The sequence below is a fragment of the Callionymus lyra genome, chromosome 13, assembly GCF_982586985.1.
Source record: "Callionymus lyra chromosome 13, fCalLyr1.hap1.1, whole genome shotgun sequence".
Classification (NCBI taxonomy): domain Eukaryota; kingdom Metazoa; phylum Chordata; class Actinopteri; order Syngnathiformes; family Callionymidae; genus Callionymus; species Callionymus lyra.
The window spans coordinates 14,279,085-14,294,647 of record NC_141830.1 but is presented as its reverse complement, the minus strand read 5'-3'; the positions used below and the strand labels follow the sequence as shown (position 1 = coordinate 14,294,647).

Below are 15,563 nucleotides of genomic sequence, written 5' to 3'. Positions count from 1 at the left end.
TTGGGTCATCGTTTGCATTCTTTTCTTTTTTAAGTCAGATGATGTATATATATTTCATGTATATTTCACATTATTTAAATACAAATAAAAACCTAATATGTTCCCACCTTCAGCCTAAATCTTTCTTAATATTGTTAATTTATATAGCAGTTTACAATCCCCTTCACTTTAGATAAGTGTCTATTACATTAAGTTTAAATTCATCATCAAGAGCAAAATAAATCAAATTTGTGTGAACTTCTGCTTGAAACCTTGGCTCCCGCAAGGTTTTAACTTATACCTGCTGTTTGTGACTTTATTTAGGGAAATCATGTCTTTATATTAACCAGAACGTAAGTGTTTTGTGGTTGTTAATTTAAGGGTTGACTGTATTTTACATCTGCATACAATTAATATACACTAAAAAAAGAAGAAAAAAGTATCAAGGGCACAATTACAAGTACGATAATATTTAAAGTTTGGTTTAAAAATATAATGTAATAATTTGTCCTTAATCTTTTAAGTATATATTTTATTGAGTTTTGATTGTTTAAGCGCTTTGTGACCCTGGTCTGGAAGGCGCTTTACAAATATAATTTACATACTTAATGTTGGTAAAAAAAATTAATAAATCTACGCTTTTTTATTCATTTTTACCGTTTTCTTAGCATGACGAAAAAAAAGCAAGGGGCTTTTACATTCATTAAAATACGTTGTCAAAACAAAAGAAACCCTGTTTGACCATTTATAAATCTATTAAGTCCTCGATTGCAGTTGCTTTTCACGTAACTGCCAGCAGGTGTCAGTGTTTCCTCTCCTGCGCCACCCAACAGTAGTCTGTCAGTAGAGGTCATCTGGTGTGTTTTGAGGTCGCGCCAACAGACGCCCACAACACAACAATGGAAGACACGTGATCTTTGAGTGGTCATTCTACATTAAAAAAAACATCAGAGCTCCTTGAATACATCTTAATCATAAGAGAACCGGTGACTGACACAACATTTCTTGGAGATCAAACACACACACACACACACACACACACACACACACACACACACACACACACACACACACACACACACACACACACACACACACACACACACACACACACACACACACACACACACACACACACACACACACACACACACACACACACACACACACACTCACACACAATGACTGCCCGACATGTGACAGGGATGTGTCACAAGGATCATTTGTGTGTTAAAGCTGCTGGAAGAGCGAGTGTCGCTGCTGTTGTGAGTCAGTGCAGGAGGCTGCAGTGTTTCCCTGAGCAGAGCAGCAGCCGCACCCTCCTCTCCACTGCTGCTGTGGCTGCAGAGATGCTGGTGTCGTGTCCCTCACCTCGACCCACACCTCGACCCAGACCTGCCGCTCAAGGTGTTTTCCCAGCTTCATTTCACAGTACTTCAAAGACAAAGCTTGTCTGTTAATGCTGCAGCGTCAAGAGAATTTACAGGAAATAAAAATAACCAAAATTAGAGAATGGAGCCTTTCCCAGTATCATAGGGCGAGAGGCAGGGGACACCCTGGACAGGACGCCATAATCTATGTCTATAATATATTTCATTTTTCACATTATATTAAAAAACAAAACAAAGATGTGTTCTAATAAGAAAAAGGTGAATATATTATGTGTGAAAATATAACATTAATGCCTTCACTATCATTCTATCCTGGTTGTTTTTATTCACCATACATGTTATGAAATTGTCTCAGGAAATGATGATGATGGAACAAAGATAAACAGAGCCGTGTAAGTTTGGATCCGTATATATGTTTTAAACTTTTTTTTTTCTTTACTTCCTAATGTGTGATCAAGTTCCTAAACACTACTGCCACCTGCTGTGCCAGTCATGCTTAGTTTGACTAGTGATGATTATTAAAATGCTTGAAAAACTATGTGAGAGCTGAAATAAATGTCTTTAAATATTTGTTAGGTTTGTTGAGTTACTTATATGAATGATGTCGTTTCTATATTTCACTTTTTGATTATAACTTTTCTTTAGCTTTAACACAGTTTTATTCATATTTAATACTTTTTTTTAATTGTAGTTTCGACTTTGAATTATAAACCTTAAACATGTGACTTATCTCTTTTGTATTTGTCTCATAATCTTTTATCTAAAATTGTCTAAATAGTCATGTTTTACTTACTCTTATTGCATGATTAACTGACCAATAAAACGATGAAAAAACAGTATTTATGATTTTAAAATGAAACTTCTTGTATAATTAGTTCTTCTTTACTCTTATAACATTAACAAAAATGTGTTTGTTGTTACCAAGCAAAAGGTTTGTCCAAACAAATTAAAGCTAGTAATGTATTTGACAGTTAACTTAAGGCGTATCCGTGCAATTAAAGTGAATAATTCAGAGAGTGAAGTCGCAGCCTCAATCTGCTGAGTGCAACAAAAACCCAAATGCTAGACTGTGCTGGCGACCGAGAGAGAAGCTGCAGACAAGAGTCAGCAGAGGAGGAGGAAGAGGAGGAAGAGGAGGAGGAAGAGGAGGAGGAAGAGGAGAGGGGTAGAATGACAAATGAGGAGAGTGAGGAGGAGGAGGAGGCAGATGCTGCTTCAGGATGGTTTTGCCTGCGGAAGGATATCCAGCACCACGTCCCGCTGTGTGCGAGTCCTAATGATCCGCCTCACAAGTCAACATCCACTGAACTCTAGTGCCGCATCGGTGGCTGTTGTTTCCACAAAAAATGATTCACACACACAAGGTCATGTGTGTTTTCATTTTCAGATCGAACCGCAACAAAGCAAACACGTCACGGGAGAGTCTACTGGACGAGTGACATTATTACTACTGGAATAGAAGCTTATGCTGACTTCTGTAATAAATATTCAATTTAGAAGTCTTGAAAATAATCAATACAAGAAATCAATATCAAATTAAATATAATTGTTGATGGGTGTGTGCATAGCTTAGCATAGCTGCTAAGCTTAGCATTAGCATGTACTGTAGCTACCTTTAATTACGTGTACAGTAGACTCTTGTTCAAGTTCTTTTAATATTTTCAATTAAATCCATTAATCCACCTTCTGAATGACCATCTCTGCTGTTTGTTTTTCAATGAAATGAATTTCATTTAAATCAATTCAAAATACAGTGTTGGCCCCCAACAAACAACACATTTGTAAATATCTTCAAATATTAAATACTGGTTTTACTCAAGGAGTAAGATGAAGTTTATATATATTGTTGCAAAAATAATACATAGAAATTCTAAAACACTGTAATTTTTACATTTTTTTAACTGGGCCGTCTTGGAGCAGATTTTTAAATGTTTCCAATATAATTTGAATTTAACATTGCATATATTGAAATATATCCCTTTAATATTATAATAGTTATTGCTCTATTTTTTTATACCGTATATACAATTATTACACCTTATTTTCATTATTAATTTTATTTGAATCTACATATCAAGGGTGCGGTTTGCAACAGATGCTATTTTATTTTCTGCATTAAAAATACTCCTTTACCAGGCGAACAAGACACAGATCGAGTTGTTCAATGGAGTATAACATTGTATTCTGTTAGTCAGCAGATTTGCATTTTATTTGCATTCATCATCACTAGTTTATGCACAACATCGAGCATTTTTTTTAGCAGTTTAACGATAGACGGTGAATACTGTACACAGATGATCTCGACCAGCTCTTGAATCTGTGGTGAGACAGGATGCATTACTGCGAGTCAAAAACTTGCACAACAACAGTGCGCTCTGTGGCACCAGGTCCCCTCTGAGTGTATTTTGGTTTTCCTGTTGAATAATAGATGAAGCTCTAGGAGATGGAGGAGACTTTTATTGGCGCCCGAGCAGTTCTGCGCTTAAACTTCAGGTTCCTCTTTGGAACATGATTACAGAGGTAAATAATTCACCAGATTCAACATATTTTGATATGTTTTCCTAAATCAATGACATTATTTATATGTTCATTTTTAACAACGTAAGTTGAAGTAGTTTAACTCACAAAAGAGAAATAAGATGTCACTTCGGCAACTGAAGAAGAGCCTTTCACAGTCTTACTAGCACATATACACCACTGACCTTTTTTATTTTTACTGCTTTAATAATGCATTTAAATAGTTTTTAGAAACTTTTTCTTATAAAGGGATACATTGGGGATAAGTTTAATTAAATCTTATTATAATATTCTGAGAATAATAAATATTCGTATTAACTCTGCAGCTCAAAATAAAACAACGGCATTAAATTAAGAATTTTTGATGTTCTTTGTTATATAAAAAGTAGGTCTCAATATGATGGACTATATGTGAACTATATAATAATTAATTCCCAACCACACGCTTCGCCTTTCATCTTTTCTCAAACCTACTTAATCCGCCACCAGATGATCTACTTTTAAGGAAAACCGTCTCATTACCTGTAATCCCGGCGTCATCTACAACAGCAGGACGGACTATTGATGAATCCAGCGTCTGGACCTGGCAGACGTTGATCTATTAAAAGATAACAAACTGCTTCTCCAGTGCACGACTCTAGTCCGACACTAAAAAGAGACTGAAATACATTTAACCTTTTGTGAAGAAAATTTAATGGAATATTGTGTCAGAATATATTCTAATATTTTTGTTGTTGTTGATAACATTTCTTAAATATCAGGAACCTGGTGAGGCAACACATAAGTTCTCTCTAAGATTTGTTTTGTTTCTTTTTAAATGGGTACAACATTTCTTAGCAATTCTTTAGAAAGATTTCCCTCTTACTTGCCTCACAAACGGTGTAGAATTCTTGTAGAACCAGAATGTTCGGACTGTTAGCTTAGCACGAGTATTTTCATGTTACATGCTAACTATTAACCTTCAGTCTTTACTGGTCAATTTTATCAAGGAGGCTGAAAAGATATTTTAATTTTGGCTAACCTAGTAAAATATAATAACCTGTGATTGTCACCACAGCTCTGTCTGCTTAATAAAAATAAAACTACTAAAACGCCCCCTTTTTTATGTGCAGCAAATCAAGTTTAAACCGCCGAGCTAGCGCAGCATTTTGCTAGCATTGTTGCACAATGTTAACGATTAGCTATATCACCTTGTGAATGTGTTAAGGGACAGTGATCCAGATTCTAAAACTAGAAGTGATTATTCCCTACATTTTGAACGGTATCTTCAAAAGGAACCAGCAGATGGTTGATTTGGCAGAAGTAGTTCAGCTCCGTCCAGTCTGCAGATGGTCAAGATTTATCTTCAGAGTGTGTCTACAGTCAAACTCACTCACACAAGTCCAAGAACTCTCAGGACCGTAGTCCACCACTGAAGTATTTCAACTTGCTTTGTTGTCCCTTTACTTATTTAGGTTAAGATTCATTAACATAAAAAAAAGGTTTAACTATTGTGCCCTTTTAATTCAATGAATCTGGAGAAAATACAAAGTAAACGTAACACAATATAAATATATAGCATGAGTTGGTTAGCCTGATAAGATTGTGTCCGCGTCAGATAGTTGCTGGTTAGCGGGTCATTGGCGATAGTTAAACAGTTGTAGGTTAGTTTTTTAAGTGGTTTCTAACAGGTTCAAATTGTTGTAAGATTGTTAAGATGGTGGTTAGCTTGATCTGCCTTTGGTAAAGTGGTTCAGTTGAGGTTGGGTTTATTCATAAATCAGTTGATAGTTAGATAGTTAGCCAGAGAGTGCATTGACAAGGTGGATCTGTGGATGATTTGCATACAGAACAGGCCAACAGTTTGAACACACCCTTTCATTAAATATGTTTTTTTTATTTTATTTACATGACTATTTCGATTGAAGCCAAACTATGAATGAATACATGTGGAATGATGGACTCAACAAACACATTTGAAATACCTGAAAACATCTCATATAGTCTATTTTCTAGTAGCAACCTTTTTTCTAACTACTGCTTTGTAGACTTTTCTCTTTTTCCAGATAAATTCAAGAGATTGTCACCTGACATGGTTTTCACTTTACAGGTGTGTCTTGTCTGCGTTACTTCGAGGAATTTCTTGACTTCTTAATGGTGTTTGTCCATCACTTGTGTACTGAAGTCAGGTTGAAACACAGCCAATAGCATTATTGGATTAACTGTTGGAAATCATATTATGACAAGAACCAATGTATCAAAAGAAGCGAGTGACCATCATAACTCTAAGAAACGAAAGTCAGCCAGACCAGAGAAAATTAAAAAAAAAACCTTCAATGAGTCATTACGTTTGTGCAAACACTTGGCTTGTATTGTTGAGATTAAGGTTAGCTTTATTGTGTTGTTCTTGGATTGATCCATATCAGGTTAGCTTGAGCAGTTGATGTTCAGTGAAAGTGATCATTCACCCAAGATTATAATTCCACTCATTTTCTACTAACCCTCAAGGCGACTGATGGTTGGCACTACTCAAAAACATCACATACTGTACCTCCATTTGGATCACGAGGGCTCCCAGTTTACAAACTAGACTGGAAGCTCTCGCAATGTTTACCGTTACTGTTTCCTGTCTGTGTGGCATGTTAGCCTTTAAGCTTCTGCTACAAACAAGGGTAAAATCTAGACGTCACAGCCCAGAGTCAGCATGTTTGTGTGGGACAACTGTCTCGGACACTCAGACCCTCAACACCAGATCCTCTCAGGGATGTGTACTTTGTTCCTGGCCCTTCTCCCTGTTCACTCACTGCTGCACCTCCAGCCGTCAGTCTGTCGATCTGATCAAGTTTGCAGACAACACCCCCCCTCATTGGACTGATCCCGGACTGGGAGTCCGCCTACAGGTGGATCAGCTATGGTCCTGGTGTAGCCGCAACCACCTGGAGCTGAAACCCAGAAGACGGCGGAGATGATCGTCTTTAGGTCGACCTCAGGTCTGACCCTGCCATCCCCTTCTCCATCGTGGACTCCTCCCGTTTCCCTGGGCACCACTGTCACCCAGGACCTCAAGTGGGATCAGACCATCTAGCCCCTCATCAAGAAGGCCCAGCAAAGGATGCTCTTCCCGCGGCAGCTGAAGAAACACCGTCTGCAGACCGAGATACTGGTGCAGCTTCGAGTCCATCCTCACCTCCTCCATCTCCGTGTGGTACGCCAGCGCCACCACCAGGGATGAGAATAGACTGCAGTTGTATACTGCTGGCTGTAGGTTGACATCTCTTTAATATCCTATACGTCTCCAGGATCAAGGGACGAACGGGTCGGATCACAGCTGACCCTTCTCACCCTGATTAGAACCTCTGACCACAACAGTTTCTCATCAATTAGAATAATGAACACAAAGTTATTGTAACCGTCCACACTGTCTGTACTATGTAAGTAGTTAAATTGTTTTTTCATTTCTGATTTAAGATATAATTTTTTAACGTTTCATGTTTGTACGACTTAGTCAAAGAAAACAAAAAGAAAATCTGATTCTGATAAACTATCGTGGGAGTTGAAGATAAAAGTTAATTTAAAAGTATTCATTAATGGGTGGATCATTTTGACAAATCGTTTTAGAATTATCTCATGTGCTCCGAAAATTGTGGCGAAAAAAAAAATAAATCTCCTGACTATGACTGACAGCAGCAATAAAGACAAACACGCGTGCAACTCGGATTTATTACTTTTAATCAATTCAGCTAGCTACAAAATGTCCACCACTTCACACACTGACAGGATACAGAGAGGGAGTTTTATTATCACATGCGTTGAGGACATCAATCTCACAGTTGAACCTATCGTGTCATTCAGGTTTTCGGGGTTTAACTTAAACTACTCGACAGTTTGGCGATTTGGTGTGCATAGCTCTAAAGTACAGAAGCGGAAAAAAAAGAACCCTTTTGTTATTTTTTTTGTGTCGTAATTAAACATGATCAGTATCTTACCAATAACAAACCACACAGGGAGAATAAACTTACAGGTACAGTCTTCTTATAAAAGTAAGGTCTCTCAGAAATATGCGCCTTTGCTTTACATTGCAAACGTTTATTTTTTTCCGAGCATCCAAAACCTATGTTACAATACACAACCAGTCCTCGTCTTTCAGCACAAAGTCGTCATCACTGAACTGCATAATCATTTAGAAAACAGATTTTTTTTTTTTTGCAATACAACCCGAGTCCTCTCTTTTTTTAAGCATCACTTTTTTGTTCCGTTTTTGCATTATTTTACAACAAGATGGTCACAGTCGGTAAATATATCGAGACAGAAAGAGAGTGGCACTATTGCAAAATGCGGGAGTATGGAACGATCAACTGTGTCCTAATACTGAGCATGCGGTTTTGTCAATTTGCTACTGCCATGTTATCATTTTTTATATATATTTTTCAGACAGGTTTTATTTAGAAGACTAAAATCTACCATTTGTCATGCAGAGAACGCACAAGTCACATCACTGGGAATGCAATGTCTAATACAGCTACAGAGAGTCTAGTTGCACATTGTCTAAACAGGAAACTCAGTGTGATTGCGATGAAGTAAAATGTACCAACGACTGCCTTTTGATTGTAAGTGCTTTTTGCGATCCTGTTCACCCGAATCATCGCCTCGTAAATGTTTGCTTGTCATCCGTCTGCTGCCCTTCACTCGTGACAACACTCAAATAAGAAGCATGACAGTTGCCTAAATGGAGAGACACAGTTTTACTAAGACGATACTGAAAAGGAAAATAAAAACAAAAGCTTGTATAGCATTCCTATTATATACTTGTCATCCAGAGCGGTGTACTTTTATATATATATTATATATGATATTGAATAATATATGATATATATATATATATATAAATATGTATATCTTGATAAAGAGAATAAAAACTTCACGGGTGGGCAAGGGAGCCATCAACTCAGCACTATATACAACCTTTGGAAATTATGATATACGGAGTATAAGAAATCATCAGTATACGAGGACAATCATCTTGAAAAAGCTCGACAGACGACACAGAACAACATTTACAATGGGGGAGAGGGGGTGATATGTGCATGTGTGCAAACCGAGAAGGTCAATATGATGAAAGCATATCAGCGCCTGTTGACGTGCGGCGCAGGACGCCGAGACGAGACTAGCTCGGTGGTCACAGCGTTTAGCCACTACCCAGCATCTTTGTGGCGCGCTGGTTAGCCTCGTCGATCCTTGTCTTGTTGGAATCAGCCTGGAGAGAGACAGAGGAGGCCGTGTTACACCTTCATTCATTTGAAAAAGAAACTTTCACAGAAATTCAATTGTTATGTATCAAAAACGTGACTGTAGTTAACTTAGTTGATGGTTGGCTAGATCTATTGATACCTGACAAGATAAGTTACTGATTATATTGTTTAGGTGATGGTTATCTAGATCACCTGGGTAACTAGATAGGTTGGTGGTTGGCTTGATTGGTTAAGGGTTAGCGAGATAATTTGGTGGTTCACTTAATCAATTGATGGGTAACTAGATAGGTTGGTCATAAGGTCGATCAACTGATGGTTAGCTACATCATTTGGTTAGCGAGATCAGTTGATGGGTAACTAGATAGGTTGGTCATAAGGTCGATAAACTGATGGTTAGCTACATCATTTGGTTAGCGAGATCAGTTGATGGGTAACTAGATGGGTTGGTCATATGGTCGATCAACTGATGGTTAGCTACATCATTTGGTTAGCGAGATCAGTTGAAGGGTAACTAGATAGGTTGGTCATAAGGTCGATCAACTGATGGTTAGCTACATCATTTGGTACGCGAGATCAGTTGATGGGTAACTAGATGGGTTGGTCATAAGGTCGATAAACTGATGGTTAGCTACATCATTTGGTACGCGAGATCAGTTGATGGGTAACTAGATGGGTTGGTCATAAGGTCGATCAACTGATGGTTAGCTACATCATTTAGGTTGATGGTTAGCAATTGATGGATAGCTAGCTCCGTTGATGGTTTACTAGATGGGGTTGATGGTTAGCAATTGAGGGGTAGCTAGATGGGTTGATGGTTATAAATTGATGGATAGCTAGCTTGTTTGATGGGCAACTAGATAGGTTAAGGGTTACCGATTGATAGGTAGCTAGATCAGTTGATACACAACTAGAAGGGTTGATGGTTAGCAATTGATGGATAGCTAGATCAGTTAATGGAGAACTAGATGGGTTGATGGTGAGCAATTGATGGATAGCTAGATCAGTTAATGGAGAACTAGATGGGTTGCCAAAGCAATGGAAGGGTGACAAAGTATTCTAAGAGCTGGAAGAGGAAAACCCGGCATGTGTAACATGTGTGATCACCTTCTCCATGATCCTGTCGATCTGGCGGTTCTGGGTGTCGATTTCGTTGCCCATGTCCAGGGCCATGTGGCGCAGGTTTCCAATGATTCCACCGACCTGCTCAAGGTTCTCATCCATCTCATTTTCTCTGGCGTCGTCTGTTACCCTGCACACACACACACATAAAATATGATATTCTCATTGAACCACAACAGGACACTTCTTAAATCAAACAATATTCAGATAAATTATAAATTAGGGATTTAATTAAAATGATAGAAAAATAATGAAAAGAAACATTTCAATTAAACAACCGGAAGAATATTATCATTTCATGTTGAAGTGGTCTTATAACTTTCTTAAATCTATTTTACCATACATATATCATTTAAAAATGTGTTTTTCTTGAATTGATTTGTTAAATTAAAATTAAAATGTCTTTATTTATGATGAAAATGACATGTCTGTTTTTTCACAACAACATTCTAGTCTTTTGAAATAAAATTTTCCAGAGGTGATTTCCTAGTCGCCTGAGAACATCTATCAGCTGATAATCAATTCCCAGATTACAGGGAACCAAGGTGTTGAGGTCAGACTCATCCGTCCATCACAGTGACGCCACAGCAGGAAGGAATGTTGTCTAAGAAAATATTCTCATTAAAATGAGCTGGTGATAAAATGATCCGTGCAACACAAGAGCACATCAATCTATTAACCTTCATCACTTGTTCCTCAATTTCCACTTAATTTAGCGTTTCCTCTGGTGTTTGTGACCTTCAGAGCTGGGAAAGCAAATGTAAAATGGAGTTGTCGAATAAGCTGCTTATGTCAGAGCTCGTCCACCATCTTATTATTAACAACCCTCGAGGGCGCTTCAATCGGCTCGCACCAACCCCTCGCTCGTCCTTGTATAATTCAACCAGCATTTTTATTTACAAAAGACGTTTAGAGATTAACAGCCCACGAAAAACTGCAATTAACTGCAAATGTTCCTTAGAAGTATTAAAAAATCTAAATATATATTAAAAATCTAAATATATATTATATTTAAACAATTTCCCGAAGGAGGACTCCAGAGGGATCAATAACGTTTTATCCATCTTTCTTTATGGATCCCAACTCTTTGTCATCCCCCTCTCTTTATATCTGAACCTTGTGAGTTATAGATCACATAGGAATTAAGGATTTAATTTATATTTATTCATATAATCTCTAAATATGACAATGAAGTTTAAATTTAAGCATGTTTGTCCTCCGCTTTTGACTCTTCTTTGCTTAAGTCTTTATTGCCCTTTACAACAAATGAAAAACAGAAAAAATTGCTTTTATATCAGATTTTTTTTAAAATACAATCGTTATTTTTAGCACATTGAGCTTAATCTTATGACTTGACCTTTTCTTTTGCTTGGTGGTCCCTCACAAGAGCCACTATATAAAAGGTGGCCCCTGAAAATATGGAGTTGCCCACTATTGTTTTCTATTTACTACCCAAGGAGTCATGATATACAGCAAATATGTCAATCACACCAAGCCAAAATATTTCAGCCGTCTATGGCAGACCAAACAAAACTTATCTCCTTCAACAAACACTCTTTCGACATCAGTTTTGTTCTTATTGGAAGTTTAAATGTTCACATCTATGATCCTTATTAATGATCTGGTGGCAAAACAAAATGAAGTGAAGGGAAGAATTTGCAAATGGGGCCTTGACTTTGACACATGAGGGTATAAGAGAGGATACACAAGAAAATCATGGACGTTTGTCTTTTGAAAACTGTTTCAATGGGACTCCTTATCTATAATGTCTTTCTTTTATATCCGACCAAATGCAGTGAACTTCCTGATGTTTACAACAAGTGTTGGGTTAACTTGTGTCTTTTACCAGGAGGGATTTAAAAAGGGGAAGAGTTTCCAAGTGCACTAGTCCAGTCCACGCCACATCCTCAATCATCCTTTGAAGTTCCAGACGTACCTGCGGATGAAGCCTCCGCTGATGGCCATCTGTTCGCGCTCGTCCACCACGCGGGCGGGCTGGCTCGCCACCACGCCGTCCTGGTTGTTCCCCCAAGCCTTGCTGGCTCCGCTCTTCATCCTGTCCGCCGGCAGTGACGGTTGGGACAACAGTTATTCATCGGTTTCCCCCAAAGCTCTCCGTCATCCACCTCCACCAGGCCGACCTCCTGTGACCCACGTCCAGCCCGGCACCTGAGGTGGTGTCGGTCATGCATCCAGCACGTGGTCACGAGTTCGAGTGGGAGCTGGAGTCAGTCAAGCAAAAGCGTAGCAGGTGTGGACTAGGCTTGGATCTGCGCTAAACATGTTATATCGTCTAGGTATATAACATATAGAGTCAGGCAAGCTGTGTGTGCGACATCTCTGAGGCATGCATGTCAACAGAACAGTCCTTCTAAACGCTGGTGAGTGAACCCACTCCCACACTTGAGTAACAGAGAACAGAGAAGAGGCAGACGGACGACAACAGGACATTGTTAGGAGGACGAATAGTGTGGAGAACAAACTGCAAAGGAATAAAAGTAAAGAAAAAAGCAAGAAGTCAAGAGAGCTAGTTAAAAAAAACAACTAGCGTGGAGCCCCTCTCCCCCAGAAACAACGACATCAGCCGAGAAGATCACACGTTCAGAGGTTCCTGACGCTCGGCTGATGCGCAAAGACAGCTGCGCTAACACCGTATGTTAACAGAGCGCGTCTATTAAACGTCTCTTCTCTAGGAAGGGAAACATGTCTGTTTATGCAGGTGTAAGACAATGGAAAAGTCTAACCACCTCCAGGAGCGTCACTGATCCACACCCGGACAACAACGGTGGGTAACCTTGAAGAGAGACACTGTGATGGCTCAGCCTCCTACTCTGCTGTTATTATTAGAAATGGACTGAGGCGAGGTTTCTCTCCCGTCTCTGCTGACACACCAGTGTGGTAAACACACACTCCCCTTGAAAGAGTTCTTCATACCCCTACCTATTTTTTTTATTTATAGTTCGTTTTGTCCTATTTCTGTTTCCATGGCAGTGCTGGGCGCTTAGCTGCTGTTTGAAAACACACCGTTAGCATGTTTTCCACTAGAATTCAACATGAAAGAGAGCATTGCATATGAACTAAGTCATCTTGCGACATCATCCTATTAGTTCAAAAATATTCTGTGATCTATTTTGAATAATGTTTCCGCTTTGTTGTTCTAAACAAAAGGAATCTTAAAGCAAACAGCCATGGCGGTTTAGTTGCCCAAAGTCATGTGCTGTGTCTCAAATCGCGCACTTCTATTAGTATACTAGAAGTTAGTATGCATCAGGATAGTGTACGTACTAACTAGTACGCAAATTCTCAACAGATAGTATGTCTCAAATCAAACACTGCCGCTACGCACTAACTGGAAATGACGCGACAGCTTCTTCTTCTACTTCTATTTAACAATGATTGCAACCAGCTGTAGGAACACTAGCGACACCTGCTGGCAGCACGTTTTGCAAGTTTGGAAGAAGAAATAAAGAAAAAATATGAGGATCGAAATATTCGCGAGATATTTAAGCTGGTATCAGCAGCGAAGACGTGTCATCCTTCTACTACTGGCTGAAAATACACCTGTCACTAAGATGGCGGCCGTTTAGGGTAGATAGTGTCAATCGAACCATACTCAGTTTTGGCTGTGTTTTAGTATTCCAATTTAGTGTGCATGGCGCACTAAATTTCGCATACTAAGAATTGAGACGCACTTACGCAATAAAAATACTAACTTTGAGTACGCAAGTATGCAATTTGAGACACAGCATAAGTCATCTTGCGACATCATCCTATTAGTTCAAAGATATTCTGAAATCTATTCCGAATAATGTTTCCGCTTTGTTGTTCCAAACAAAAAAGAAATCTTAAAGCGAACAGCCATGGCCGGTTTAGTCGCCCAAAGTCATGTGCTGTGTCCCAAATCACGCACTTCTCTGAGTGCACTGGTTTAATGTACACATTAAGATAGCGCTCGTACTGTCTGAAATCAAACACTGTCGCTACACACTTACAAGAAATGACTCGACAGCTTCTTCTTCTACTACTTTTTAACGCTGACTGCAACTGGAAGTTGGAACACTATGGCTGAGAATTGACAGAACTTTTGCCAATTGAAACAATTTATTAAGTTCTTTCATTGTGTTATTATTCTTGTGTTGTTGTAGAATGTCTTGTTTTGTGGTAAAATGAGTGTTTTCTCGAGACATTTACGCCGGTATCCGCTACAAAGTCGTGTCGTCAGTGACGTAGCTTTCGATTAGCTTCATCTACGATCCACACTTAATCTCCTGACCATTTGAGTGCACCAATTTAGTGCTCACTGCACACTACATTTTTGCACACTGCTCATTGGGACGCACTTGTGCACTCAAGTGTAAGTGCAGAAATGCGCGATTTGGGACACAGCCATGTTTTCCTCAAATGAATTTCAAGCTAAGCTAACGCTCAACTCTATGTGTTACAGTGTTGTTTTATTTTATATTTCGGAGGCGGCAGTTTAATTTATTGCTATCATGGCTGAAGTAAGGAGAGGATATTTTGAAACTTCTTGGGGAAGAAAAGGGACACAAGTTCTATCTCTTCTTTTGTTAGTTTAAACAAATGCTCATTTGGACTTTGGCAGCGGGGCTGGAGACACTTCGGTTTTCATGACAATGCGATTATTCTGTTCCAACAGTGGAGGGAGCTCATAGTTCCAATCTTGTGTATAGCTGCTTTAATTGTTAATGTTCATAAAACGATTAGTTCACAGGAGGTTGTTCGGCATGATACAAACTTAACAAACATTGTTGCTGATCATAAGTGTCTTATTAGATTAGATTATTGGCCATCAGAGTAAACCTTTAAGTTGTCTCTGGGTCAAGGTCAACTACCTCCTTGGCTTCCAGAAATTCATGTGCAGTTGTTAAGGTCGTTCACCTTGACCCAGAGACAACACAAGGGATACCACAAACATTTGTTTTCGGGCTTTTGGGTCACCTTGACCCTGACATAACACAAGGGTTAAGGATATTGTAACTTTAATCCTTACACTTGAATCTATCTGAAACAAGAACAGTTTGTCCATTTTTCTTTACATTTAATTCCAGCTGCTTCTTTGCCAAACAAACATGATATTACTGAATATAAATTATTTTGGTGCTAAATTAAGTATATAACAGGTTTAATTTAAAACTTGGATGTAATTTAGGCTTCCTGGATATGTTTTGTAAATTCATATGTAAGTTTTCTTATATTTTACATATCAGGTAGAACCCAACATTTTTTAAATCATCATAAGTGACCCTCCTTAAAGGTAAACTAATGTGTTGATTTAAGAGTGTCTTAAATAGATCTTGGACCTCTATTG

The 15,563-nt window shown here is 38.6% G+C and overlaps 1 protein-coding gene across 2 annotated transcripts in view; it reads right to left on the bottom strand.

Annotated features, from left to right (window-relative positions):
• Window positions 1-7,578: 7,578 nt before the first annotated feature.
• snap25a (synaptosome associated protein 25a) overlaps window positions 7,579-15,563 on the bottom strand; it is a 32,068-nt gene continuing 24,083 nt past the window's right edge. For both annotated transcript variants that reach the window (XM_087806186.1, XM_087806185.1), the window contains exons 6-8: window positions 12,171-12,290; window positions 10,220-10,364; window positions 7,579-9,120 (exon numbers count right to left, since the gene is read on the bottom strand). In XM_087806186.1, coding sequence (XP_087662312.1) covers window positions 9,052-9,120; window positions 10,220-10,364; window positions 12,171-12,290 — 334 coding nt within the window. In that variant the 3' untranslated portion in view covers window positions 7,579-9,051. The remainder of the gene's footprint in view (window positions 9,121-10,219; window positions 10,365-12,170; window positions 12,291-15,563) is intronic.